Below are 26,207 nucleotides of genomic sequence, written 5' to 3' on the forward strand. Positions count from 1 at the left end.
TCCATTTGGATGTTTGAAATTGAAGGTGACGTTCCCCCACTTGATGTCTATTAATAAGGGTGGTGTTACATCCATTTCAAATGTGAAACTGGCCAAGTACTTATCTCAAACCCTTTTTTTTTTTTTTTTTTTTTGAGAATCAAGTTAAGGTATTTCATTCAAACCTCTTTTAGAAGTAGGAAATTACAGCAAGTTCAGTGTCTAACAAATGTTGGTTGTGTTGACAATAGAGTAACTCTAGAAAAACACTAATTATAAAACAACCTGTAGTTGATCAATCTAAACTATTAGTTTGTGCTTCAAGAGAGAATGGCTTAATTGTGGAATTTAAGGTAGATAAAAACCGTGATAGTTTGAGGTCTTTTGGATTAAAACTGGTTATGGCTCAATGCCTTGGTTGCATAATTGCCTAAGGTAGCCATGGGCTTCAAACCAGTGAGATCCTCTACCAAGACACAAGAAATATCTGGCATTAATGTGAACTGTTCTTAGGAGAGATCAAAGGCCTCAAATTCAATTTGATATTTGAAATGGGGCTAGCTAGAAAAATGAAATCTTATTCACATGAAGTGACTACAAAATGTAAGTCCTTCCATTTATTGTAGACACTGACTGCATACTGAAATAGAACAGATTTCGTCATTTAATACGGAATAAGCTAAGCTGCTATTCAAAGTGAAATTAATCATGGAGGAGGAAAAAATGCAAGGCACGATCAAAAGCTTAAATGATATATCCATATTGAAAATGCTATGTGGAATTAGTAAGATACTAATATGTTTAATATTTACAAGATATCATATCAAATGAATCTCTTACATACAAAAGAAGTTGGAGGTTCATTGAACCTGGAATCTGGTTGGAGAAGGCAAGAGAACTCTCAGATCTGACAAAAAATATATACACACAGCAAAGGATAGCAACATTCTTGAACACATTAATGCTTCAATTTTTAGACGCACAAAATGTTGATCTGATGTAGCCAAAGACATTCTTTACAATAAGATAGCAGATTGGCTTGAAGAACCTAAAGCAATTCATTCTTTGATCAGAATTTCCAATCCTGAAAAGAAATTAGCTGAGCATAAGTCATTGTGCAAAGAAATGAGCAACCAGATCAAGCATTTTTGTAGCATAACCGCAAAATGAAATAATATTATTTATAACAATTAAAAGGTGTATGAAGCATGAATAGCATAAAGGAGTGGAAAGTGCAACAAGGGCATAATTTCATCTATATCAGTAAAAGAAAATGTACAGAGTAAAGGCCATACAACTTTTGAGAAAAATCTATCCAAGCATAAGCTTCTTTAATCCACTTAAAACATATATATATGTGTGCATGGTGCTGCTATAAAGCATCTGATGGAGAACTCATTCTTTTGAAATTGTTAAGAAGCCAGCAGATAATTGATAATCAATCATTCATTAAAAGTTAATTTCGCCAATTTGGAAAAACTGGACAGCTAAAGCCATTAGTAGAAACACTTAATAAGAGACTTACAAAGTGGTTATTGTTTGTACATTTCAGGGCTTCAGACTGTTGAGAGATTTCATGGGTAGAAGAAATCATTTGTAGTTTATAAAAAGGGACAATATGTTTGCAAATTCAGAAATATTTACACAAGAAGCTATATAAAAAGATTGCCTCAATAAAAGTACCATATAAGCATTACTGATGTCCTACCCTAGAAGCAGCTACCCAGTTTCCATCGACCCATTCTTGATGAGGCCTCAGATCAGAATGTTCAAATTCCAGCACCTCATTTGTGGTCTCAAAATACACTCTGTACCTCAAGTCATCTAGAACATTGGATATATAACCTACCCACCACCCCTCATTATACCAAACATCAACTTTCTCTTGCACTGCAAAACGGTAAAGATGTTCAATATCAGGGGGACAAGGCCTTATATCTGACACATCTGCCTCTTCCCTAAGAAGTTCAGTTTCATCCTCTGTTCTCAGTGTCTGATATTCCACCAAGAACTTGTCATTCCCTATCAAATCAACAATGATTGCAGTGTACCAAGAACCTCGAAAACCTTCCTCATCACTTCTGACCTCTACCATTGCTCCCAAGTTGAACTTTGCCTTCGATTTGTTTCCAGCATCATTCATACTCACTTGTACATCCCTATATGCCATTGCCAGCTCACAAGACTTTCCCTGCATTTCAAAACTCAAGATAATGACACATTTTAACCAACAAATGGAAGACAAGAAGCTTTTAAGAATTATTTGCCTTGGCAATGCAGAAATAACAAACAATAATTTCCAGAAGAAGTAAAGTTGAATCTAGTTTATAAATATCCATTGAACAAAGTCCACGACCATGGGAATAATACACAAGTCAAGCATGGCTCAGTAGCTTGTTTTATTATTCTCTCCCAAGCACACTGTCTAAATACTTTCGATGTCTAATGGACTGGATGCCCAGACAAAGCCAAAAAAATTTGTAAGGTACTTTTTGATAATTCGAAATAACATTACTCAATAACACAAAAGAACATCATTCCTCCCAGCTTCCAGAACCAGAGCAGGGATGGAGAAACTATTACAACAAGAAGATGAAGGCAGTCTTAAGGCAAACTTACACAAAGTATGGGTTACACCATTTGCTTCCCTTTTCACCCAACAAAAATTACAAAAAACGAAAGATTTAGCTACATTAATTTGTTGGCATAATTTTTCTAGACATTGCAACTTGCATCAAAGTGATTTATTTTTTAAAAAAACACCAAAAATTGATGATTTCCCTTCTAAAGCAACCAGCATATAAGATAAACATATCCAATTGATCAAAACATTGCAACATTGCTTAATGATCTTGATATGTATATAATAAATTTTTTAATCACTATTCAGAAGAAAAGGTACCCTAAGTTTGGATGGAAGGAGCATAGAGGGAAGGAGGAGAGAGAAAGATGGCCGGAATATACTAAAAATTAACAAATTATGGCCACCTTCCACTCTCCTTTCTCTCCATCTCCCTTCATCCCATACATATGAACATCATGTAATAGAAGCTTCTAACCTTGGAAGCAATGAGCCATGTTCCATTAATCCAATGCTGATGAGGCCTCAACTTAGAATGTTCAAATCTTAATTCCTCATTGGTAGAGCTGAAATAGACAATATACTCTGAGAAATTTATAACTTTGGAAATCACACCCTCCCACCACCCATCATTGTACCAAGCATCGACTTCTTGGAGCTTTTTAAAATGCACAATTCCAGAAACTTTAGGGGGGAAAGGCCTAATATGCCGTGCATGTGCTTCTTCTCTGAAAGGCTGGATTCCATCATCCATTGTCAGGTTATGGTATTCCACCAGAAACCTGTCAGATCCTGTAGACCCAATGACAGTAGCAGTGAACCAAGAACCCTTATAACCTTCCTCATCACTACTGACCTCCACTAATGTTCCCTTTCTGAACTTTTCTGTTGATTTTTTGCTGCTGTATGTTATCTTTATTCTTAAATCTCTAGACTCCATCTCCATTTCAGATGGCTTTTCCTGCACTTCAAGCTTTCAAAATCTTATCACGCTTTAAGAAACAGATCTAGTTATTGAAGAAACAGTTATCCAGATGCATTTAAAAGAAACGATAAGAAGGCCAGGCAAAAGGACACACTGTTTACATGGAAAAAATAAAATAAAAAGAATGACAGTATCAGGCATAGGTATTGCACTAATTATTTTTATGCCAAATGCCAATGGAATCACACTTTTAATGATGAAGTTCCACTAGCAAATTGTGGAAATGTACAGTCAACTGCTTGAACAAGAAAATCCTAATTCAATGTGAAACTTTTGCAGCATGAATGTACAAGTATTTCATTTAACTTACCTCTATGTTTATAAAAAGTAAAGAAGATAATAAAACTATATGCGCAGTGAAAGAAGATAATAAAACTATATGTGCAGTGAAAGAAGATGTCCGGAAATCAGGCCATTCATCAAAGATGTGACAACTGGAAACATATAAGATAATCATAACAATCATATCCATTTGGGCTAAACATTGCTAAATGATCTTGATATGTATTTAATTAAATTTGTAATCAACAGAGTTTTTTCAGAAGAAAAAGTATTTAAAAATACAAAACATCAGACTTCCATGCATAATGTAAAAGAAGCTTCTAACCTTGGAAGCAATGACCCATTTTCCATTAATCCAATGTTGATGTGGCCTCAACTTAGAATGTCCAAATCTTAATTCCTCATTGGAATAGCTGAAATAGACGATATACTCTGAGAAATTTAGAACTTTGGAAATCACACCTTCCCACCACCCTTCGTTGTACCATGCATCGACTTCTTGGAGCTCCTTAAAAGACACAACTCCAGGAACTTCAGGGGGAAAAGGCCTAATATACTGTGCATGTACTTCTTCTCTCAAAGGCTGGGTTCCATCATCCATGGTCAGGTTATGGTATTCCAACAGAAACTTGTCACTTCCTGTAGACTGAATAACAGTAGCAGTGAACCAAGAACCCTTGTAACCTTCCTCATCGCTGCTGACCTCCACCATGGTTCCCTTTCTAAACTTTTCCTTTGATTTTCTCCTGCTGTATGTTATCATTATTCTACAATTTCTAGACTCCACCTCCGTTTCAGATGGCTTTTCCTGCACTTCAAGCTTTCATAATCTTGTCACACACTCACACTTTAAGAAAGACAGAAAGTTATTAAAGAGACAATTATCTAGAAGCATTTAAAAGAAATGATAAGAAGGCCAGACAATAGAACACACTGATTACCAAAAAATAAAAATAGAAAGGACAGCATCAGGAATAGGTATGCTATTAATCATGCCAAAGGAATGACACTTAATGATGAAGATCCACTAGCAAATGGTGCACATAAGCAGTCAACTGCTTGGAAAAGAATATCCTAATTCGACATGAAACATATGCAGCATGAAAGTATTCATTCAACTTACCTTTATGTTTACAAAAAATACAGAATATTATAAAAATTATATATGCAGTGAAAGAAGATGTCCAGAAATTAGGCCATTACTCAAAGATGTGAGAACATCTAACAGAATAGCTTAGTCTTGGTGAAAGAAAACACCTCAAATTAATGTGTCGCATTTTTGTTTCCCACATTCTCCCTGTTTTATCTACCAGGAGCAAAGGCACACTACTCCTCCTTATGACAACAAAGTCCAGTCTTCAATAAAGACACATTTAATGACCACCTTAGTCAGTATAGGCCTTATTCACCTCAAAAATCAATGACCTCTCCGTTAAGGCCCGAATTTGTAAATTTGATGTGTACACAGTAAACTGCACAGTGCTGCCTTGTAATTAACCTGATTATAATAGAAATTAGAGAAGAATCTATCATCAAAAGTTGGATCTGATTCTATACAAATAATCAAATTTTAATTGGGTCCGCTTCAGATACTGACCCGATTAGCCCGAAACACTGATAACCCCGAAATTCCTAACCCCAAAAAAGCACCATCACCCATCTCTTTCCCTCAAAGACAAAACAAAGGACCTGAAACCTTTTCCACCAATATAAACCCATCACACCCTTCCCCCACTCCCCTTTGCAAAAATAAATAAATAAAAATAGAGAACAAGAAGAAAGCAAAATTATTCTTATATTCATTTAACCAAGTGGGCCGTTTTCGTCTCTCTCTAAAACATGGTACAAAACGTTTCAAAATTCAAACCGTACATACATATATATAATCACTGAACAAAGTAATGACAAAAAAAATAAATAAATAACAAACATAAACATTCTCTCATCATATATATTTATTCCACCACCCAATCATTTCTCAACAGTATTATACTCACGTGCAGAAACAACCTTATACATGGCAAAAGTTACCAACTTTCACAAATGCTCCAAAGAATCAAAACCCAGAAACACAAAATTAAGTACCAAAACCAAAAACCCATTAACATATATTAAAAAACACAAACATTCTCTCATAATTGCACCACCCGATCATTGCTCAACAGTGTCACACTGACATACACACTAACACACAGAGAGAGACCTCAACATAGCAAAAGTTAAAACTATCACTAATGCATAAAACAATCAAAACCCAAAAACACAAAATTAAGCACCAAAACCAAAAACCCATTTATATATATACGTAGTTCTAGAAGAGGTGCGTCCCATGAGCCACGAACCCAGTTCCTATGAAGCCGCAAATTCCACTGCTCAATCTCGAGCTCTTGTTCTTCCTCGTCGAAAAGCACCAAGTACTTGGAGTTTTCATAAATGTCCATAACCGTGCCTTTAACCCACGAACATCCTCGAAAGGCGTCGACGGAGTCACCGACTTTGAGGCCCTGGTGGGGGTCGTTGGGCGGAATGGGCCTGACCCGGGCCCAATGGACGTACTCGGTGAGGAGTTGCGGGCCGTAAGGCCCACTGTGCAATGACTTAAGGGTTTGGTACTGAATCAAGAGGTGGTGGTCTTTGGTGGGATGTGAGCGGAGCACGATGGCGGGGTAGTAGGGTCCATTGGTGGCGACGCTGGTGGTGGTGGCGTAGGAATGGTGGTGTGGCTTTGTCACTTCCACTTGGTCACCTTTCCTGAATGGGGTCTCTGAGTCTGACATTGTGAGTGAGCTTTGAGAGAGAGAGAGAGAGAGAGTCACAGAGATCACAGGGAAGAGAGAGAGAGAGTCTCTGACATTGTGGCGGGAGACAAGTACATTTTAGTAACAAACGGACGGTATGTATTCCATGGAGGCACATGTACCTTTCATTCTATTCTATTGAATCTATTCTATTCTTTCAAGGTTTTCAAACCAAAAAAAAATTAAAATTTTAAAATTTTCCCGTTATAAATTTAATTTATATATTTGATGGTATAAAGGCTATAATAAGCGTATTATTTTAGTACATTTTCACAAGATATTATATATATGGTATGTATTCCATGTAATTAAACATCTACACTCCTTCAAGGTTTTCAAACCAAAAAAAATTCAAATTTCAAATTTTAGTATAACAAATTTAATTTATATATTTGATGGTATAAGCATATTATGTTCATAAAAAAAAGTAATTATATTTTTTATAAATTTATTATTTTTTTCCACTTTTATTTATATTTTTAACAAATATTATAAAGATATGGAGTCCAAGCCCAATTCTATTTGGTGTCCAAGCAACGTTTTTTATTTTTATTTTGAGACTACTATTAGTCTTGTAACAATGGTTAAATATATATATATATATATATATCTTATATTGGATTTATTGTAAGTTTGTAATATATAATTCAAAATAGTGAAGATAATTATTAATAACTTTCTTTTGTGAATGTTAGTCGTTAGGCTAAACCACGTAATACAATTTTTTTTTTTTTTCTACTTCTACTTCTCTCTTTATTTTAGATCTCTAACAAAAATAACAAGTGAATGAAGAATATGATATTATTCAACAAATGTCCTTTGGAGATTAGGGATTTCAGTCTTCAATTATAAAATCAGTCAACACCTTTAGAAGCCTATTGATTTTATGAGGAAATTCTTTGCAATTTTATTCCTTGATTTTCTCAATCATATAAAAATAAAAATAAAAGACTTTTACAAATTGCAATAATGTCCATCAATACATTGCTTGAATGTGTTTGAATGTTCTTCACATGTTCATTTGATGTTCTTTACATGTTCATACATATAACCCTACTAGATCTTAGGATGCTAAGAAATTTAAGTCAAACATGTGTTGTTACTTGATTCTTATCACTTGGCATGCATAATTGTTGGGAATATTATACAAAGTAATAATGGAAGAACAAGGTTAACACAGAAGACAAACAGAAAATAAATAACTTTGAGACACAATATTGTTTCTTTAGACAATATTTGCCCCCCACACTATTGTTACTAAAGGGTTATTGCAAATTTGTTCCTAAGATACAACCAAGATGTTGGGTTCTACAAATAACAATTCTGGAGAATGATCACATGATTTCTTGTGTTTCTTTCTAACTTACTATTTTGTTACTAAAGGGTTATTTTCAAGTGAACATAAGTCTCTATTTATACCCATAGAGTTATGTTTCATCAAAAGGCACGTATGGAGAGTTAAAATGTTTCATAAAACCGTTCACAAGGTTTCAAATTCTCTGAACAGTCACTAGAAAATTTTGCAGAAAAATCATGTTTCATGATTTTAGATCGGTTGAAAGTTACTTTCGATCAATCAAGTGCTCTTTTCGATCGGTCGAACAGGAATCCAGCAGCGATCGAGACATCCAGAGACTCCAAGATTTTTTCTTTACCATTTCAATCAATCAAGCCAAAGTTTCGACCAATCGAAAATGCTATATTTCGAATTTTCACTTAGAAAATTCCAAAACTTGAATTTTCACTTTATGAAACAATATTCTCCAAACCCAAACATCATTATTATAACTTATCCATGTATATACCTATATATACAACAATCCCCCACTAAGTTGTAATAATATATGTCTCACTTGATTAATATTCTATTATGCATAATGGAATGTGTCTTTCAACTTAAACCTCCCCATAGTGTAATTGCTCAAGAAAACAACAGAGTTAATGGTGGCTTGATGCTTAAACCAAAAATCTTATTTGTTGAAATCGAAAACAACACACACATGAGAACATCCACAACACATTTAGAAATCCACAGTTATTAGCACTATTATAGCCTTGTACTCTTCTCGGTTTAGTGAACATTTACAAGAAAAAACCATTTACTCTTGCTAGAAGCAGCACCACTTCTATGTTCACAAAGGTGAAGTTCCTTCTTATGTCCCTGTTACTCAGACATTTATAATTTATGAACTTCATTAAGAGTATAAAACTCATCCTCAATTTCATCGTAATAGTCTACACTAATGCATCTTAAATGAGACATAAAATTAGTGCTTTTACTAATCACGTATCAATAGCTTGTTGTTACTCTTTAAACCTCTTTAGAATAAATCAATTTGAGGTTGGATTCCCACTATTGGTGATTCTCTTAAAAAAGAGTTTTAGTCCCATTCTAATGGATGTTACCCCAACCATATCTCGAGACACTGCTTTGGTTAAAGGGTCTACCAAATTACTATTTGACCTTACATAGACAATTGAAATGGTACTAAGTTCTATTAATTGTCTTATGTAATCATGTCTTAGACCTGTATGTCTAGACTTACCATTATATATTTTACTGTATGCTTTGCCTAAGGTGGCTTCACTATCGCAATGCACCGAAATTGCAGGTATTGGTTGTGGCCACTACTCTATGTCTAAAAACATATTTCTTAGCCATTCCACTTCCTTGCCTGCTGCTACCAAGATTATAAATTCTGATTCCATGGTGTAGTGAGAAATACATGTTTGTTTCTTTGATGCCCAAGAGATGGCACCCCCACCAAGAGTGAATATCCAACCAGACGTGGATTTGTTATCACTCACATTAGTAATCCAACTAGCATCCGAGTAACCTTCCAACATAGCTGGAAATTCGGAATAAAAGAGTCCTAAACTTATGATTTTTTTTTAAATAACCAAAAACTCTATCAATTGCTTTCCAGTGATCCACACTTGGATTACTTGTAAATCTAGAAAGTTTACCCACTGAAAATGATATGTCTGGTCTTGCACAATTGCATAGCATACATCATGCTACCAATAACGCTAGCATACTCAAGCTGTGCAATTGCTCTTCCAATGTTTTCACCCAACTTTATGCTCAGATCGAAAGGTGTATTTGCTTCCTTTATATTAAGATGTTCAAATCTTTGAAGCACTTTCTCAACATAATAAGATTGACACAATGAAAATCTTTCACTATGTTTTTTAATTTTGATTCCCAAAATAGTATCTACTTCGTTTAAATCTTTCATTTGAAACATAGAAGATAGATACTTTTTAGTTTCACATACACCTATCATATTCATACCAAATATGAGCATATCATCCACATAAAGGCATACAATGACTCCATATTCTTTCGTGAATTTGGAATATATACATTTATCGGAACTATTGTGTACAAAATCATCCGACAAAATTGCTGAGTCAAACTTCTCATGCCATTGTTTTGGAGCTTGTTTCAAGTCATACAAAGACTTGACTAACATGCAAACTTTCTTTTCATTTCTAAGAAGTACAAAACCTTCGAGTTGTTCCATGTAAACTTCCTCATCAAGTTCACCATTTAGGAAAGATGTCTTAACATCCATTTGATGTACATTCAACTTGTATATGGATGCAAGAGCTAACAACACACGAATAGACGTGATCCTAGCCACCGGTGCATATGTATCAAAATAATCTACACCTTCCCTTTGTTTAAAGTCTTTTGCCACTAACCTTGCTTTAAAGATTTGTATTGATCTATTGGTATTATATTTTCTTTTAAATATCCATTTACAACCAATTGGTTTAGAACTAGTAGGTAGACCCACTAGGACCCAGGTATTATTGGATAATATTAAATTCATCTCATCATTCACAGCTTCTTTCCAGAAAGCTAAATCTCTAGAAGCCATAGCTTCCTTATATGTTTTAGGATCATCCTCTGTGTTAAATACTATAGGTATTTTATTTAGGACCACTTGTCTATTTCCTTCAACAAGAAACAATTGAGCTTGATAAGAAATGAAATTTAAACCAAAGTCCTTTACTTTTCTTATCCTTTGACTCTTTCTTTGTTCACTTAGTGAACCACTTTCAATCATTTTAGTACCACCCAAAGTAGTATTAGGATTAAAGTCACCTTGTTGCATTTGAGTAGGTATCAATGCATTCATGGAATCTTATTGAATTTATACTCAATAAACTCAACATCTCTTGATTCCACCACTGTATTAGAGCTAAAGTCTAATAATCTATATGCTTTTGAATTTTCAGCGTAACCTAGAAACACACTTTTTATAGCTCTTAGTCCCAACTTTGTTCTTTTTAGATCAACCACTCTATAAAAGGCTAAACACCCTCACACTTTGATATGATCAAGGTTTGGTTTCCTTCCATTCCATAACTCATATGGTGATACTTTAATCTTTTTGGAAGGTACTCTATTGTGCACATGACATACTGTAAGCAATGCCTCTCCCCATAAATTAAAAGGAAACTCTGCACTCAAAATCATGACATTTACCATGTCTACAAGAGTCCCATTTTTCCTTTCAGCCAAACCATTTTGTTGGGGTGTATAAGGAGTTGAACTTTAGTGTATTATACCATGTTCATCACAAAATGTAGAAAAATCATTAGGAAAATATTCACCACCTTTATCACTTTGTAGGATCTTTATTTTCCTATCCTTTTGATTTTCTACTTCAATTTATAGCGTTTGAATGTGTCAAAGGATTCATCTTTATTTCTCATTAAATACATATATGTAAATCTAGAGAAATCATCAATGAATGTAATGAAGTATTTTTTACCTCCTCTACTTAATACACCATTCAATTCACATACATCAGAATGTACAAGTTCAAGCATAATAGAATTTCTATCCAATTTAGAAAAAAAGTTTCTTTGTCATCTTTGCTTGAATACAAATTTCACATTTCTTTTCATCATCATGCTTATATGAAATTATACCATGCTTTGACATAAACTTCAAGTATTTGAAATTTAAATGTCCTAATCTAGCATGCCACAAATATGAAAAATCAACAAAATAAGCACAACCAGAAACATTTTTATTAATAATACTTAATTTGTACATGTCATCAGTAGCATATCCCTTTCCTACAAATATCCCATTCTTGGACAAGATTAACTTGTCCGATTCAAGTACAACTTTTACACCACTCTTACATAACAAATTGGCAGACACAAAATTCTTCTTGATATCGGGTACATGAAAAACATTGGTCAAGATCATTATCTTGCTGAAACTCATCTTCACTTCAACGGTGCTCTTTCCTAGAACCTTTGCTTTATTGTGGTTGCCCATTAGCACTTGTTGTTTTATGGAAGACTCATCATAAGTCTTGAATTACTCTTTGTTGTTGCACACATACACCGTTACACCCAAATCGAACCACCAATCAAAAGGATTTGCAATCACAACCGTATGAACTTCAGTGATTATATCAATATATATGCCACTCATCATAGCAACAATGTCCTCAATGACATTCGTTTCAATGGCATTGTCTTCTTCATCATTTTTCTTATTTTTTAAGAGTTTACATTCGCGAATGTAATGACATTTCTTTCCACAATGGAAACTAGCCCAATTCTTCTTGTCCTTGTTGGGATTATTGGAGTTGTTCTTCTTGAAACCACTTTCACTTGTGTTCACTTTCAAGTACTTATTGGTCTTACTTGAACTCCCACTTTGAACATTGCTCACATTGTTCACATTCACTTTAGAATCGATGTTAGTCCCATCTCTAACCCGACTTTCCTCTTCAATTCGAAGATGTTGTCTGAATTGTTCTAAAGTGAGATCTTCTGACATATGCAGAAGCTTCTTCCTAAAATTATTCCAACTTGGTGGGAGTTTCGCAATGATTGCACCCACTTGGAATGATTCGGGAATATTGATTAACAAATCACAGAGTTTATTGACCAAAATCTATAACTCATGTACTTGATCCAAATTTGAGATATTATCAAGCATTTTATAATCAAAATACTTTTGAATAATAAAATTTTTCGTACCTATTTTCTCAGTTTTGTGCTTCGCTTCCAAAACATTCCAAATCTCCTTTTGTGACTTCATTGATGTGTAGAGATCATGGAGACGATCCGAAAGAGTATTGAGAATGTGCCCTCTGCAAATCAATTCGTCTTCCTCCCGTTTCTTTCTTTGTGCCTTTATCTTATCGGTGTCTTTATCACTCACAATAGAAAAAGGCATCAAATTCAGGTCCAAGACATAGAAGAGTTTGAGTGCAATAAGTAGGAATTTCATCTTGTCTTTCCATCGAGAGAAATTTGTTTCATCAAAGCGATCCAATTTCACCAACTCATGATTCAACATCTTCAACGCTGAAACATCACTTGTTCCTTCCATTGTAGGAAATATTGTCTAAGATTGTTAAGAATATTATACAAAGTAATAGTGGAAGAACAAGGTTAACACAAAAGACAAACAAAAAATAAATAACTTGGAGGCACAATATCGTTTTCCTTAGACAATATTTGGCCCCCCACACTATTGTTGCTAAAGGGTTATTGCAAATTTGTCCCCATAATACAATCAAGATGTTGGGTTTTACAGATAGCAATTTTGGAGAATGACCACAGGATTTCTTGTGCTTCTCTCTAACTTATTTTCAAGTGAACATAAGCCTTTATTTATACCCATAGGGTTATGTTTCATCAAAAGGCACGTATGGAGAGTTAAAATGTTTCATAAAACCTTTCACAAGGGTTCAAACTCTCTAAACAGTCACTAGAAAATTCTGCAAAAAAATCCTGTTTCACAATTTTCAATTGGTCAAAGTTACTTTCGATCGATCGAGTGCTCTTTTCGATCAATCAAACAGGAATCGAGCAGTGATCAAAACATCTAAAGACTCTAGGATTTTTTCTTTACCATTTCGATCGATCGAGCCAAAGTTTTAACCGATCGAAAATGCTGTATTTCGAATTTTCACTTAGAAAATTCCAGAACTTGAATTTTCACTTTATGAAACAATATTCTCCAAATAAAATAATTATTATGCTAGAATTAGGATTTTTCACTATGCACACAAAATCACATGTTAATTTTCAATTTCAAGCAAGATCACATCTCACATTTACTTTTAAGTCTAACATGCAATTGATGAATGACATGTTATTTGTATGGATGATGTGACATGATCATTGGCCACCATAGCCTAGAAGACTAATTTTATTGGGTAAGGTGAGTGTCTAACCCCTTCTTACCTTGTAATTTAACCTCCAAATGTAAATCAAGGGCTTTTTACATTAGTTCTTGTTCATGTACTTCTACATTATATAGAATGTAACTATGACCGAAGCCACATAATTCTTAGATTGTATCTAGGACCAAGGCATTGTAATGTTATTTATATTTAATGTAAAATTTAATTATTCAACGGTATACATTCTAATCATATGGGTTTCTTATTTTCCTTTTAAATAAAATAAGTGACGACTTCATGTAAAATTCTCAATTTATGGGAAAAAAAATTATAACCAATCGAATTGTCATTTTGAGAAGCACCAACATGATTCCACACATTCACGCTAGTTTGGCCCAACTAAGGAACGTTGGCGGGTTGGGGGTGCAATCTCTCACATTTTCCTATTTAAATAATTAAAATAAGTAACGACTTCATTTAAAACCCTCAATCTAAAGAAAAAATAATCAACATTTTGAAAGAAGTTTTATTTTAAGTGTGAATGATTCTAATTGAGGGGTATAAGAATTTAAATAAGGTATTTGCGCCACGTGTCATATCCATGGCCGAGGAGGTCACACGCTTGGACAATAAGGCCACGTCAATGGCATGTTACCAGAGGAGGTCATACTGTAGAGAAAGAGTTTTGGGGAGGGGGCTAGCCCTGACATAACTGAAGGAATGGTGGCTGCCACCACATTTAATGCATCCCACCAAACCTCCTGACTGCATTTATGTGGAAAAGACTCCTAAATAGTGCGGCCTTGATTGCCCCAACTCACAAGGGGCTTGGGAAGGTGTCTAATAGGACAAACACTCAAGTAGTGGCCTAGACAATGAACAAATGGAGGGCCAAGATCATCTAAAATGAACTATATAATGTAAGAGACCCTCTAGGGAGAGGGGATCGGAAAAATTTGTAGAGAACATATTGTAGCAACAAAAACAGAAATTGTATCCAAGTCCAAAAGAACTAAATTCAAGAATCATTCTCTTCGGACTTTGCCGAGGAAGGATTTCCTTGCTTTAAACTTGTCTTTCTTTGTTTTCTTAATATCCCTGACCCATTGTGTGTGTTGCCTGATTCATTAAGGCTTAACTTTTAAATCCACTCTCTACAAATTCATTGTGTGGGGCTTTTTGGGCCTTAACCCATTCATCATTTGGGCTTAGGAGCCAAAAACCTGTCCCTACACTAATTTTTTCATGTCATAATTTTTTAAAAATATATACAAAACTAATGACAGTCAGTGTTTATTTTAATGTTGGTAATGTGACAAAATTTGAAATATTAATTAAAATATGAATTGATAGAATTTTAAGAACTTTATAATAAATGTATTTATAGATACAAAAATAGTGTTAGTCAATATTTGTTTAAATATTGATAACGTAATAAAATTTAAATTATTCATTTAAGTACAAATTGTTAGGATTTTAAGAAATTTGCAGTAGAAATTAAATCATTCAAATCTAGGTTAATTATCTAGTGGATATCAATTCATAGAAATTAAATCATTCAAATCTAGGTCAATTTTATATGTTTGTTTTTTTTAATTGATACAATAATATTTGAAATCTTTGATGTATACTCTATTTGGATCCCTTTTTAATGACAAGAATTGAAAGTCACGCAATAAAAATGTATTTGAGCACATAAAATTCGGATAAACCAAGCTGGTCCACATATAACAGACTTCCTTAACAGCATCTCTTGACATCCTTTTTCATGAGAAGATTAATTAAACCCTTTTTTTTAACCCTCATCAATAATGTTGACAATTGAACCAAATCCTAGCCACTTCTTATCAAAAAAAAAAAAAATCCTAGCCACTGGTGAAATTATCATTGCCATTTCGCCCTCCAAAAACTAATAAATAAAAAAAGAGAGAAGAAGAGAGTAGAGGGAGTTTATGTGCTGAGCTCAAGAGCTAGCGGCACACAATTGCCATGGTAGACATTTTTATGCTTTATTAAGGTACCTCAAAGTCTAATGGATGAGTTTTTAGTTTGCCTTGCATATGTGATTAGTTTCAATTTTAGCTCCTCATTACAAATTTGTGTTACAATTGGAGGCATCAAAATCATTATGCCAAATTGCCAATGATTGGAAAAAGGTGCAGAAAATATCATCTGTGTGCAGGGAGGGGTTCACCAGTCAAGAAAGAGTGAATAAGGGAAAGTGCTTCACTTGGCTTGTTGAGAGGTACCAAATGACCTGCCCCTCTCACTGTTACAAATGTTAGCCCCTCATACTCTACCATTCTCCCTCCAACCTGCATTTTGTTTACCAAAATATCATCACAATCCAAAATCCAATTTCATTTTTTAGCCTTGAATAGATCAAGAATACACTTTTGGTTTGCAATTGAAACCATAGTATGCAGATAAATGTCATGACTCATGCTTAAAGAAAACAAGCAAATATTTATTCTAACAGGCAAAAAAGAAAAGAAAATGGAGAGGGGGGGGGGGGGGGGGGTTGGAGGATTCACACCAACGAGGAATTTTTGAAATTCTATAACTAAATTATTTTAACTAACTATTTAAAATTTATTGATATATTTTATTATCAAAAATAAGAATTTATTATACCCATATCAACTCAATCATTCCTTTTTTTTTTTTAGAATGAACTCAATCATTCCTGAAAGTCATTTGTAATTAATAATGTACTAATTTTGTAACAATTTTACTTTTAATGTACAAAATCAAGGTTTCCATTAGAATATCATCTTCTATTTTGTTGTGAAATTTATCTTTGAAATTATTTCATGATTGAAAATGTTTGTTCCATAGTTGCAATAGAAATTAGAAGAACTAGTAAGTTGCCCGTGCGATGCACAAATAATTTTGTGATATTTTATGTAAAACAGTTTTGAATAATGTTGTACATAAATTATAAAGAAAAAGTAAATTGAATTAGAGAAAAGAAACATATACATTTTGAGATATTAAAAATTGGTTTAGTAGTTTCACTGCATATTTGTAGCTTTCTTAAGGTAAGATTATTATTTTTTAAAATCATGAAACCAAAAATAGATGCAAAAAAGTAAAGGGACCATGAAATAAATTAATTTGTGTTGTATTCACATATTTCATACTATAAAACATGGTGTGGGCAAGTGTGTATGCACATGTCTTATAGATGATTTAAAACCATGGCAGAATATGGTTTTACATTGCGTACCAAATATTCTCTCTACTTATATACCCAAAACAAAAACTATCAAACCAAATTACCCAAACTTAAATCATATTTAATCTCCTAATTTAAAAAGAAAAAAAAATACTCGTAGGGGTTTTGGCGTCTTGATGGTGGTGGGAGGCCAATATGACGGAGGCGACGTCCCCTCAGATTTCTCTTTCTCTCTTTTTCAAATGTTTTGTCAATCTTAGGTCTTTTATAGTGAAATAATGCGTTTTGATTTTGTAGTGAAACAATGCATTTTATTTAACAATCCACAACATTTTTAAATTTCTCTATCTCTCTCCAATGCCTTATCTGGTTAGTTATTACTATTAGTCCTTAAATACTATTTTTTTTTTTACTTTTTTTAAAATATTAAAATGGTGGGTATGCTAAAAAACATGAAAAAGAGATAAATGTGTGATGTAAGCTTAGGCAATTAATGAGAGACTAATGAGATAACAGTAAAATAAGTTAATGTAAACTTTTGGGTAACTATAAAAAAAACTTAATGAAAGAAGTAAAAAAAAATGCAAAATGCAAAATTAGAGCGTCACTTGGCAAAACCTTACGTACTCCCGCATGAGATCTCTACTTATATATATATATATATATATTGATTATTATTCCTTTATAACTTCTAATCACTAATCAACATGAGTCTCAAAAAACTTTGTGATAGGACTTTATCATACGTAGAAAATAAGTTTAGATTTTTTTTTTTATCTTTATTTTTTTTTTTAAAAGGATATTGCTATTGTGTTCATCCTTATAAGAATTTAAGCACAGATTAAATTTTCATTATTTTTGACAATTTTTCTTTGATTCCTTTATAATTTATATATTGTGTTGGTTTAAATGAATTTTTTTTCAAGCTTTTAGAGGATGGACTTTAGATAAGATGTTCAACTTTTATACGCCAAGTATTGACTATAAGTCTTGTACATGGAACAAATAGAGATAAGAAACTAAGAATATGGTCCATTTTGGTCGGCCTTAGCTTGATTTGTCTAGACATCAATTTTCTTTCTTGCCAAAAGTCTGACTTATTTTAGGTGGAAGTTTCCTTGATTATTACTTGTATACAAAATTCTAGGATCATTAAATTGGAATAGGTCCTTTACTAACCTAATCAATTGGAATATGATGAAATTTCTTCCCATCCACACTAAACGTTGTGTCCATTCCAAATTTTTTTTTTTTTTTGCATCTCATAATGATACATTGTTGATAGGTGTCATCCAAGTCTAACATGATTGAGAATTGTAATTGAGACTATGGCCTAGAAGCTTTACTATTCAATACTTTGCGAGAAAAATTAAACACTCATTTGATGTAACAGGAGACTATGAAATTTGACATTGTATACACTAGGATTTGTTCTTGTTGTTGTGAAATTGTTGTAGGTACTAAAAACTCTAGTTTGATTAGTTGGCAAGTCATGTTCTTTAATCGTGAAAAGTCTACAATGGAAAACTTGTGTGTTTCTATAATAAGGGTCTATTTGGATAGAACTTATTTTGCTGAAACTGAAAACACTGTAGCAAAATAATTTTTAAATGTGTGAATAGTACCGTGGGACCTATTTTTAATAAAAAGTTGCTGAAAAGTGAAGTTTGTGAGTCCGTGAACAGTGCACAAATACACTGTTCTGGGTCAAAAGTTGCGGCTATTGTTCATAACAGTGATGAACAGTAGCGTTTTACTCCTGAAACGTGTGCCAAAAAAAAAAAAAAAAAAAAAGCTGAAACGTAAACGTGAAACGCAGCTTCAGTGGATCCAAACAGATACTAAATGTTTTGGAGAGAAAATTGTTAGCCCCCTCATCCCATTGGGACCCTCCTATTTTTACGAAGGAAAAATGGTCCAATATTCCTACATGTGACTTAGTTACATGGAATTTTTGTGCAAATGTGCCTAGATTTCTTTTAAAAATTTAATTATAATTTAAGCTCTAATTTGGTGATTTTTATATGATTTTTGTGGTTTGATTTTGATTTAATAAAGACATATTAGCCAAAAGAAACGAAGGTAGAGCTATTAAAGAAATTTGTACTTTCAGATTAGCAATTACAGATGGTTAAAAAAAAATTATGTGGACCTAGATAACATGATAGCACCCTAATCCCAAAATATCAAACTTTTAATTTTGCTTTCCAAATAAGCTAACAAGTAACAACAAAAATATCATACCAAATACTTAATTATGAAGCATAAAGTCATTTGTGTTATTTCGTAAGCGAATTTTTTATCGCTTTTATTTAAATTTTTTTTATAAGTGATTTGTTTTTGTTTTTGAAGTGGACCACCGACCACATTCATGAGCTAGGTGACTTTTGGGGACTGATTTTCAATTTGAGGGATATGAATTTTTGGACCACAACTTTCAAATGATATTTATTATTAATAAGCTTTCAAAAGTCCAAGAAGGCCCTTTGATTTCTTCTTAGTTTCATCATTTTTTTTTTTTTTTGATTCTATCTTCTTAGTTTCATCATTAGTGAGAGGTAGGGATGGTAATGGTGTTGGACGAACTTAGATCATGGGTGTCTTGTCTTATTTTTGAGTGGAGAAAACCTGCATGGGGTGGGACTGTGGGAGTGGGGCAAGTTAGGTTCAAGGTGAGTTGGAAGTATTTTTCTAACCTGACATTGATGCCATAAAGATGAAACAAAAAGGGAAAAAGACAATGGTGAAAAGCACTAAGAGAGAAAAAGAGATAAGCATTTTGGAGAAAGTAACAAAATATTTGAATATGTATAAAAAAACACAAATTATATGTGTATATATATATATATATATATATAGAAAATAAGCATATACACATTTAAGATAGGGCAATTTAAGACGATGGGAGCAAGCAAAGCCCATCCCAATCCCGTCACCTGTTCAAGACAGAAATAATTCATACAAGACAGTAGAATAGGACAGCTAGACGATTGATGTGTTTTTGCCATCCCTAATAAGAGGTCTAGTCATTGGTAAGAGATCTATGCATGATATGAATGCATAAGGGTGGACAGGTGGATTTTTTTGCCATTTCTGCTTCTTGTTTGCTTGTTTACCATCACTCATATGGTTTGATGGCTATATATAAAGAATATTCATTCATTGCGAAAGTTCCCTACTTTAGTAAGGACAAGCGGTGGAGGTTATAGGGTCCTTGCCAAACTCAGTCATTCAAAATCTCATCACATACACATGAATAGAATCTTATCTATATCTGTTATATAATATTTTTTCCCTTTAGTTTGAAATCGAGGTTTTGAAAATGGAATAGAATAATACACCTCAAGGAAGATGAAATAGAATAATTTAACTAGAAATTGTCGTTCCAAGTAACAAAGAATGTAAAGCCCCATACGATAAAATTCATATAATTTGTATCTCAATTTGCTAAATAAATAGTGGGCCAACTAGCTTTGGCAACGAGGAATCTTAAATAATAATAAAAATTCCAATTCTCCACGTATTTAATTAACTTAATTGATAAAATTTTTTTTTTTTTTTGTCGAATAAAAAATTTGAGTTTTGAATTCGAACCCTGCCTACACTAAAAGGTTTTTTTTTTTTTTTTTTTAGAATGAACACCAAAAGTAATTGGTATCTTAGCTTGATAATAAAACATAAAATTATACGTTTCAATTAACTTAATTCGTAAAGGTTTTTATTGTCGAATAAAAAATTTGGGTTTCAAAACCCGTTTACTCCAAAATCAATTAGTGTGAGTTTGGATACAACATTTGCGTCTGTGCGTTTTTTAGTGGGTCTCGTGCACTGTTCACGGGAACTGCAAGTACTTTTTTCAGCAAAAATAACTTTAAAATTAGGTTCCATGACACTATTCACATATTTAAAAATTATTTTACTACAGTATTTTCAATTTTTAGCAATAAGCGATATCCAAACAGACCCTTAATAACTTAATTTGATGATAAAGAACCGTCAATAAGTGAATGCTATGAATTAAAATTTTATTTTATCTATTTTAAAGGGTTAATTTAAAAAAAAAAAAAAAAAACAACTTGCATTATATAAAGGGGAAAAAGAAGAATAGAATAAAAAAGAGGATAACGAACCTGATGGTTGTGGTACCAAGAACGCCAAGGAGATTTGAGAGAGAGTTCAAGAGCCTCAATGCAGTAGCGTGACCCAAGCACTGGTACTCTGCCATCTGCATCCCCGCTGTTACCAACCCAAACCAAATGGAATCATTTTTTTTTTTTTTTTTTTTTTTACTTTCTAAAAAAATAATTTGATAAACAAAAGCAAAACCAATTCACGAGGATGTTGGGGTGTGGACCAAACTGCAAGAGACACGTGAGCCTGTCAAAGGTTAAAACCATGCTTCGTCTCTTTGCTTTGCATTATTTTTTTTTCATGGTCCACCTCAAGGGTCCTTCACATTGTGTCCAATCGCTCCCATCTATTTACTATTAGGCTACATCTTATTGGTTACTGCAGACTCTCATATACACACTTTTTGTTTCACTTTATAATTGCATAAGGATGAAACACAATTTTACAATTTTAACTGAAATTTTGTTTTTACGATTTCAACTACCGTTAGTAATTATCATCATTCTTATTTATTATTAATATAACGATACAGGTTTTTCTTACTCACAAAAAAGTAATAGAAAAAGTTTAAATAAAAGAATAAGAATTAAGAAGAAAATTAGTTTATTTATTTATTTATTTTTAGAATCCGCATAATATGTACCTGTAAACCCATATCTTGAGGCCACCCTTGCTGAGTTTGGTGTAGATGGGTAGGATGGAGAAGACTGTGTCATTATAATCCCGAAGGATGGAATCACTGAAAAATAATAGTAGTTACAACGTACAGCTTATTGAGGGGAAAAATTTATATACAGAGAGAGTTAGGTTTAAGTTATACTTGATATAACTCTAAGTAATATTACATCATTTAATAACTTGTTATTAAAATCATAATTTGAAAATCTCACCGTTGGATTACATATTCTATATGTTCTTAACATGCATGCTAATTCTCATGTCAATCAGAAGTTATTTACCATTCGATCTATAAACTTATCTTTTATGCATGATTTTAAACTACAAAAAAACTTGAATTTAAACAATTGATTGATGACTTGACTATTAATCTTTGATTATCTTGAAATTTTGCAAGTACGAAAAATATACAGAGATAATGTAATCCAACGGTAAATTTTATCAAAATCCACATTCAATTAAAAAAATATTGAGTGGTATATAAACCTTTATCTAAAGGCCTTAAAGTTTTAACTTTTAAAACAATGTAATAATTTTATTGCAAACCAAATTGAACAAAACTACTTCAAAAGAAAACAACATGTGTGGTTTGCAAAAAATACTTCAAAAGATAAAAACATATATGTGGTTCCTTAGTTTATACTTACTTGCAGACCTTCCATTTTACATTGGTAGTTCTTCCTTTAATGCTTGCATGAAGGGATGATTGAACATCTTCCCTGTTGAAATATTCTTCTATGTTATCAGAAAAACATGGGTCATAGCCTCCAAAGATTCTCATCCTCCTCATCCTATAATTACTCACCTTTTCAACCATAATTCTAAGTTAATATTCAGTGCATCCAATGTTCTTATTATTTTGTCTAAAATTAAGGAAAATGCTATAATTATTATCAATTTTATTAAGAAAAACTTACAACTGAGATTAATAATTATGACTATTGTCAAATCAACAATGCAATAAATCATTTTTTAAACTACTTTTTATTCTGTACTTTAAAAGTTGACATGTCAATTTATAAGAGAGATATATAATAAAATTCATAATACCAATTATCACCTTAGCGAGTGAATTAACACTCTCACTGCTATCAGCTAGCGAAGATGCGCTGTTGGAAAGGCACTTGGGGGCATAAATATTGTAGATGTCAATCTCATTATATTTCTCAAAGAGTTGGTTCATGACAATGTTACATTCGCTAGACCAGTTGGGGCTCTTAAAATCACACGCTTGTTTAGCCTTGTCATAGTGCTGGTCTGTTATAACAGTGTGGCTCCACGCATATTCTAGTAATCCCTTATAATCATAATAATCATCAGTTTCCGGATTTCCTACCTGCAATACATGTATAACATGACAGTTTTATGTTATAAATAAACTATATTTTGAACATAGAATCATGATGAAAGCTTTTGTGCAACATATAAAGATTTCAATTTACGTACTATAAAACCTTTGAGATTGATCTTTGGGTATTTACTTGTATCCTTGTTTCGGTCATATACAAGCTCTGCAAGTTGTGGCACGTAGTGGCCTACAAAACATAGAGTTTATAATTGAGTGATAGTAAAAATACTACAAATTTTATTTATATAAATTTTACAAATTAAAGCATCATCAATTACAAGTAATTTGGACATTTCTTTTTAATTTATTGTCAAATTAGTTTATAAGCTTTTTATTATAAAATTGCTAGTAATTTTGAGAGAGAGAGAGAGAGAGAGAGAGAGTGCTCAAAGTTCATGCAACTCACCTGCATAACTCTCTCCTGCGATGAAGAAATCATGGGTTTTAAACTGTGGAAATCTTTGCAGCCAGTTCACCAAGAAATTGTAGGCATCCTCAGCTAAGTAAAGTGGACAAATTAGAGGTCACAACTAGTAAATATTTAATTTAATCCATTAGGAAAAAAAATAGTATATAATTAATTGATTCAATAATGAGGTAGAAAATGGTGAACTATGTACCCACAAACCCATCATCCAATTTGGTGAAGTCAGAAGATGTATTAGTGTAGGAGAACCCTACTCCAACTGGGGACTCCACAAAGAGCAAATTTGCTTCTGCAAGGGTAATAAAATATTAATTTTCAAGCTTAAAATGCGTACAAAAGTTTTTTTTTTTTGGCTCTAAACATATTATCCAACAGTGAATAGATATCGAATAATCAAAATAGGATCAAAGTATTATATGAAAGGACCTTTATTCCAAGCATATTTATTGAAGTGAAGTCCAACTCCATTTTTATTAACTCTAAGAGGTCCCAACTCCGCAGCTGCACCATACCCAACTGAGGAACATCCAGGTCCTTCAAAGTTACAATTCCACAAAATAATTAAATATACTACACCTTTAAATGACTAAATAATGCACAAAAGATTTGTTAAAAAAAAAAAAAAGCAAAACTTTATAGTATATGATTGGTAAATAAATTGGAAATATGGGAAGAGAGAGAGAGAGAGAGAGAGAGAGAGAGCAAATTAAGCTTTATAATATATGATTGAGAAGAACAGCAAGCATAGTTTTAGTAGGACTAAAATGTTTATACACCTCCATTAAGCCAGAGAAGGAGAGGCTTGTTGGACCATTGAGATTGAGCTTGAAAGAACCAGTAGAAAAGGGCCCTCCCATGGTGTTGATTGACATTGATGTAACCTGAGAACTGGGAGATAGATGGGCTTGTGGGTTGGCCTGGTAGATTTATTACCCTATCAGATTCCTGGGATTTGGGGTATTCTTCTTGTGATGCTTTAATGCAAGTTGTCATGCACTGAAGAATGAGAAACATGGACAAGAGAGAGAGAAAGAGACATTTCTTTGAACTAGGATTGGCCATTTTTGTTCCGAGCTTTTGCATTCCCTCCACTTGTAAATACTAAATAGGTCCTTGGGTATGCGTGTGTGTGTGTTTGTTACTTGTTAGAGAGAGAGAGAGCTAACGGTACTAGATAAAGCGGACGGTACTTACAAGATAAAGCGGAAGATAACAGATGATGATGAGGTCGGAGCTAACTGATAAATTATTCGACGGATAATCCTTTTTTTTTTTTTTTTTTTTTCGTTAAACTCACGTGCCACAAGCAAATCTGTATGTGGCAGTTACTTGCGTGGAGCGAGTTATTAGGAGAAACACACACACAACTGCCCAATGTGTGATCGTATAGAGGCAATCTCTAAGCAGAAGCAGTAAATACTTTTTCGTTAAACTCGCACGTCACAAGCAAAACTGCATGCATTAGTTACTTGCACAAAGCGAGTTATAAGGAGAAACACACACACACAACTGTCCGATGTGGGATCGTATAGAGGCAATCTCCACGCAGAAGCAGTAAATATTTTTTTGTTAAACTCACACGCCACAAGCAAAACTGCATGCGATAGTTACTTGTGCCGAGCGAGTTATAAAGAGAAACACACACACATTCAACGGATAATCTTATGTTATCAATTTTATTGCAAAAACTTTATCAAGGAATGTGATAATAATATTCTTCTTAAAAAAAAAGAAAAAAAAAAGAGTAAAGTGATAATAAAATGATTGGTGTTATTTCAACAATATAATTAATAAAAAAATAGATTTTGTTACTTTTTTCTATAATAAAAAAAAAATTGAAAAAATACATTTTTTTTCTTTTTTTCTTTTTATGACTTTTTTTAGATAAATTGATAGTAGAGTAGGGGAAGTCTTATTTTATTTTTATTTTTTGTCTTTTTAGATAGGTAGGCAGGGGGAGAAGAGGTAAGATTCAAATTGTAGACATTGGGACATTTGGTACCACAAATGATGCTTTCTCATTAGAACATCACTTGAACCTCGATTATTAATATATGAAAAATGTTAAAATTATTACAAATTTTACTACAAAAGATTACAAATTAATGCAAAAATGAATGTAATTAGTGGATTTTCAACAAAATAAATGAATACTAAAATTGTCTTTATGTGATTGGTGTCACATTAGTTTGTAAGACTATAACTATATATTAAAATTTATAATATCTTTAATATTACTCTTTTCTTTTTTCTTTTTTTTCTTTTTTATGAAAAACTTGTAACTTTATTAAAAAAAAAAAAAGATAAATTCAATATATCCTGAAAAATAGTCGACTCAATTACTAGCATTCAAACAAAAAAGGAATATTTCTTATCTTAACTCTCAATTTGATGGAGTGCACATATATATGACATATTTTAACTGATACCTACAATAATTCACATGTATTGGTTAAGAGATGTATGGTCCAACTGAATGATTGAATAATATGTTGAGCTTAATTAAAGCAGTATTATATTCAAAGCCGCCTATTTTGACCACTCAACAACAACGTGCATAATGACATAGCTTAAAAACTATTCCCAGTTTTTCATCTATTGGAGAGATTTGAATACCTGAGGCTGCTTGCTTTGAGTCTTTTTTAGAT

The 26,207-nt window shown here is 32.8% G+C and overlaps 2 protein-coding genes across 7 annotated transcripts; both read right to left on the reverse strand.

The window, feature by feature from the left end:
* Window positions 1-718: 718 nt before the first annotated feature.
* Window positions 719-6,724, reverse strand: LOC115950560 (protein AGENET DOMAIN (AGD)-CONTAINING P1-like). 5 transcript variants are annotated; one of them, XR_004083073.1, is made up of 5 exons: window positions 6,136-6,724; window positions 4,153-4,649; window positions 3,039-3,533; window positions 1,505-2,170; window positions 719-1,063 (listed from the first exon to the last, which is right to left on the reverse strand). XR_004083073.1 is itself a non-coding variant. In XM_031067754.1 (5 exons), exons 1-5 carry the CDS (start codon window positions 6,602-6,604, stop codon window positions 1,049-1,051), a joined length of 1,947 nt encoding a protein of 648 aa, XP_030923614.1. In that variant the 5' UTR covers window positions 6,605-6,724; the 3' UTR covers window positions 719-1,048. The 5 variants fall into 5 exon arrangements, 4 of the variants coding, with proteins under 4 accessions (XP_030923614.1, XP_030923613.1, XP_030923610.1 ...); XM_031067754.1 differs by having other exon boundaries at window positions 1,688-2,170; window positions 4,153-4,638; window positions 6,137-6,724; XM_031067753.1 differs by having other exon boundaries at window positions 1,688-2,170; window positions 3,039-3,521.
* A 9,022-nt stretch (window positions 6,725-15,746) lies between these two features.
* On the reverse strand, window positions 15,747-24,788 carry LOC115950866 (serine carboxypeptidase-like 33). Of its 2 annotated transcripts, none has more exons than XM_031068135.1 (10): window positions 24,336-24,788; window positions 23,986-24,075; window positions 23,753-23,848; window positions 23,539-23,631; window positions 23,231-23,319; window positions 22,845-23,120; window positions 22,432-22,589; window positions 21,750-21,845; window positions 21,106-21,211; window positions 15,747-16,112 (listed from the first exon to the last, which is right to left on the reverse strand). In XM_031068135.1, the coding sequence occupies exons 1-10, from the start codon at window positions 24,640-24,642 to the stop codon at window positions 15,966-15,968; spliced, it is 1,458 nt and encodes a 485-aa protein (XP_030923995.1). In that variant the 5' UTR covers window positions 24,643-24,788; the 3' UTR covers window positions 15,747-15,965. The 2 variants fall into 2 exon arrangements, with proteins under 2 accessions (XP_030923995.1, XP_030923994.1); XM_031068134.1 differs by having other exon boundaries at window positions 23,986-24,093; window positions 24,336-24,786.
* Between the last annotated feature and the right edge of the window lie 1,419 nt (window positions 24,789-26,207).

Source organism: Quercus lobata, chromosome 6, assembly GCF_001633185.2.
Source record: "Quercus lobata isolate SW786 chromosome 6, ValleyOak3.0 Primary Assembly, whole genome shotgun sequence".
Taxonomy (NCBI): domain Eukaryota; kingdom Viridiplantae; phylum Streptophyta; class Magnoliopsida; order Fagales; family Fagaceae; genus Quercus; species Quercus lobata.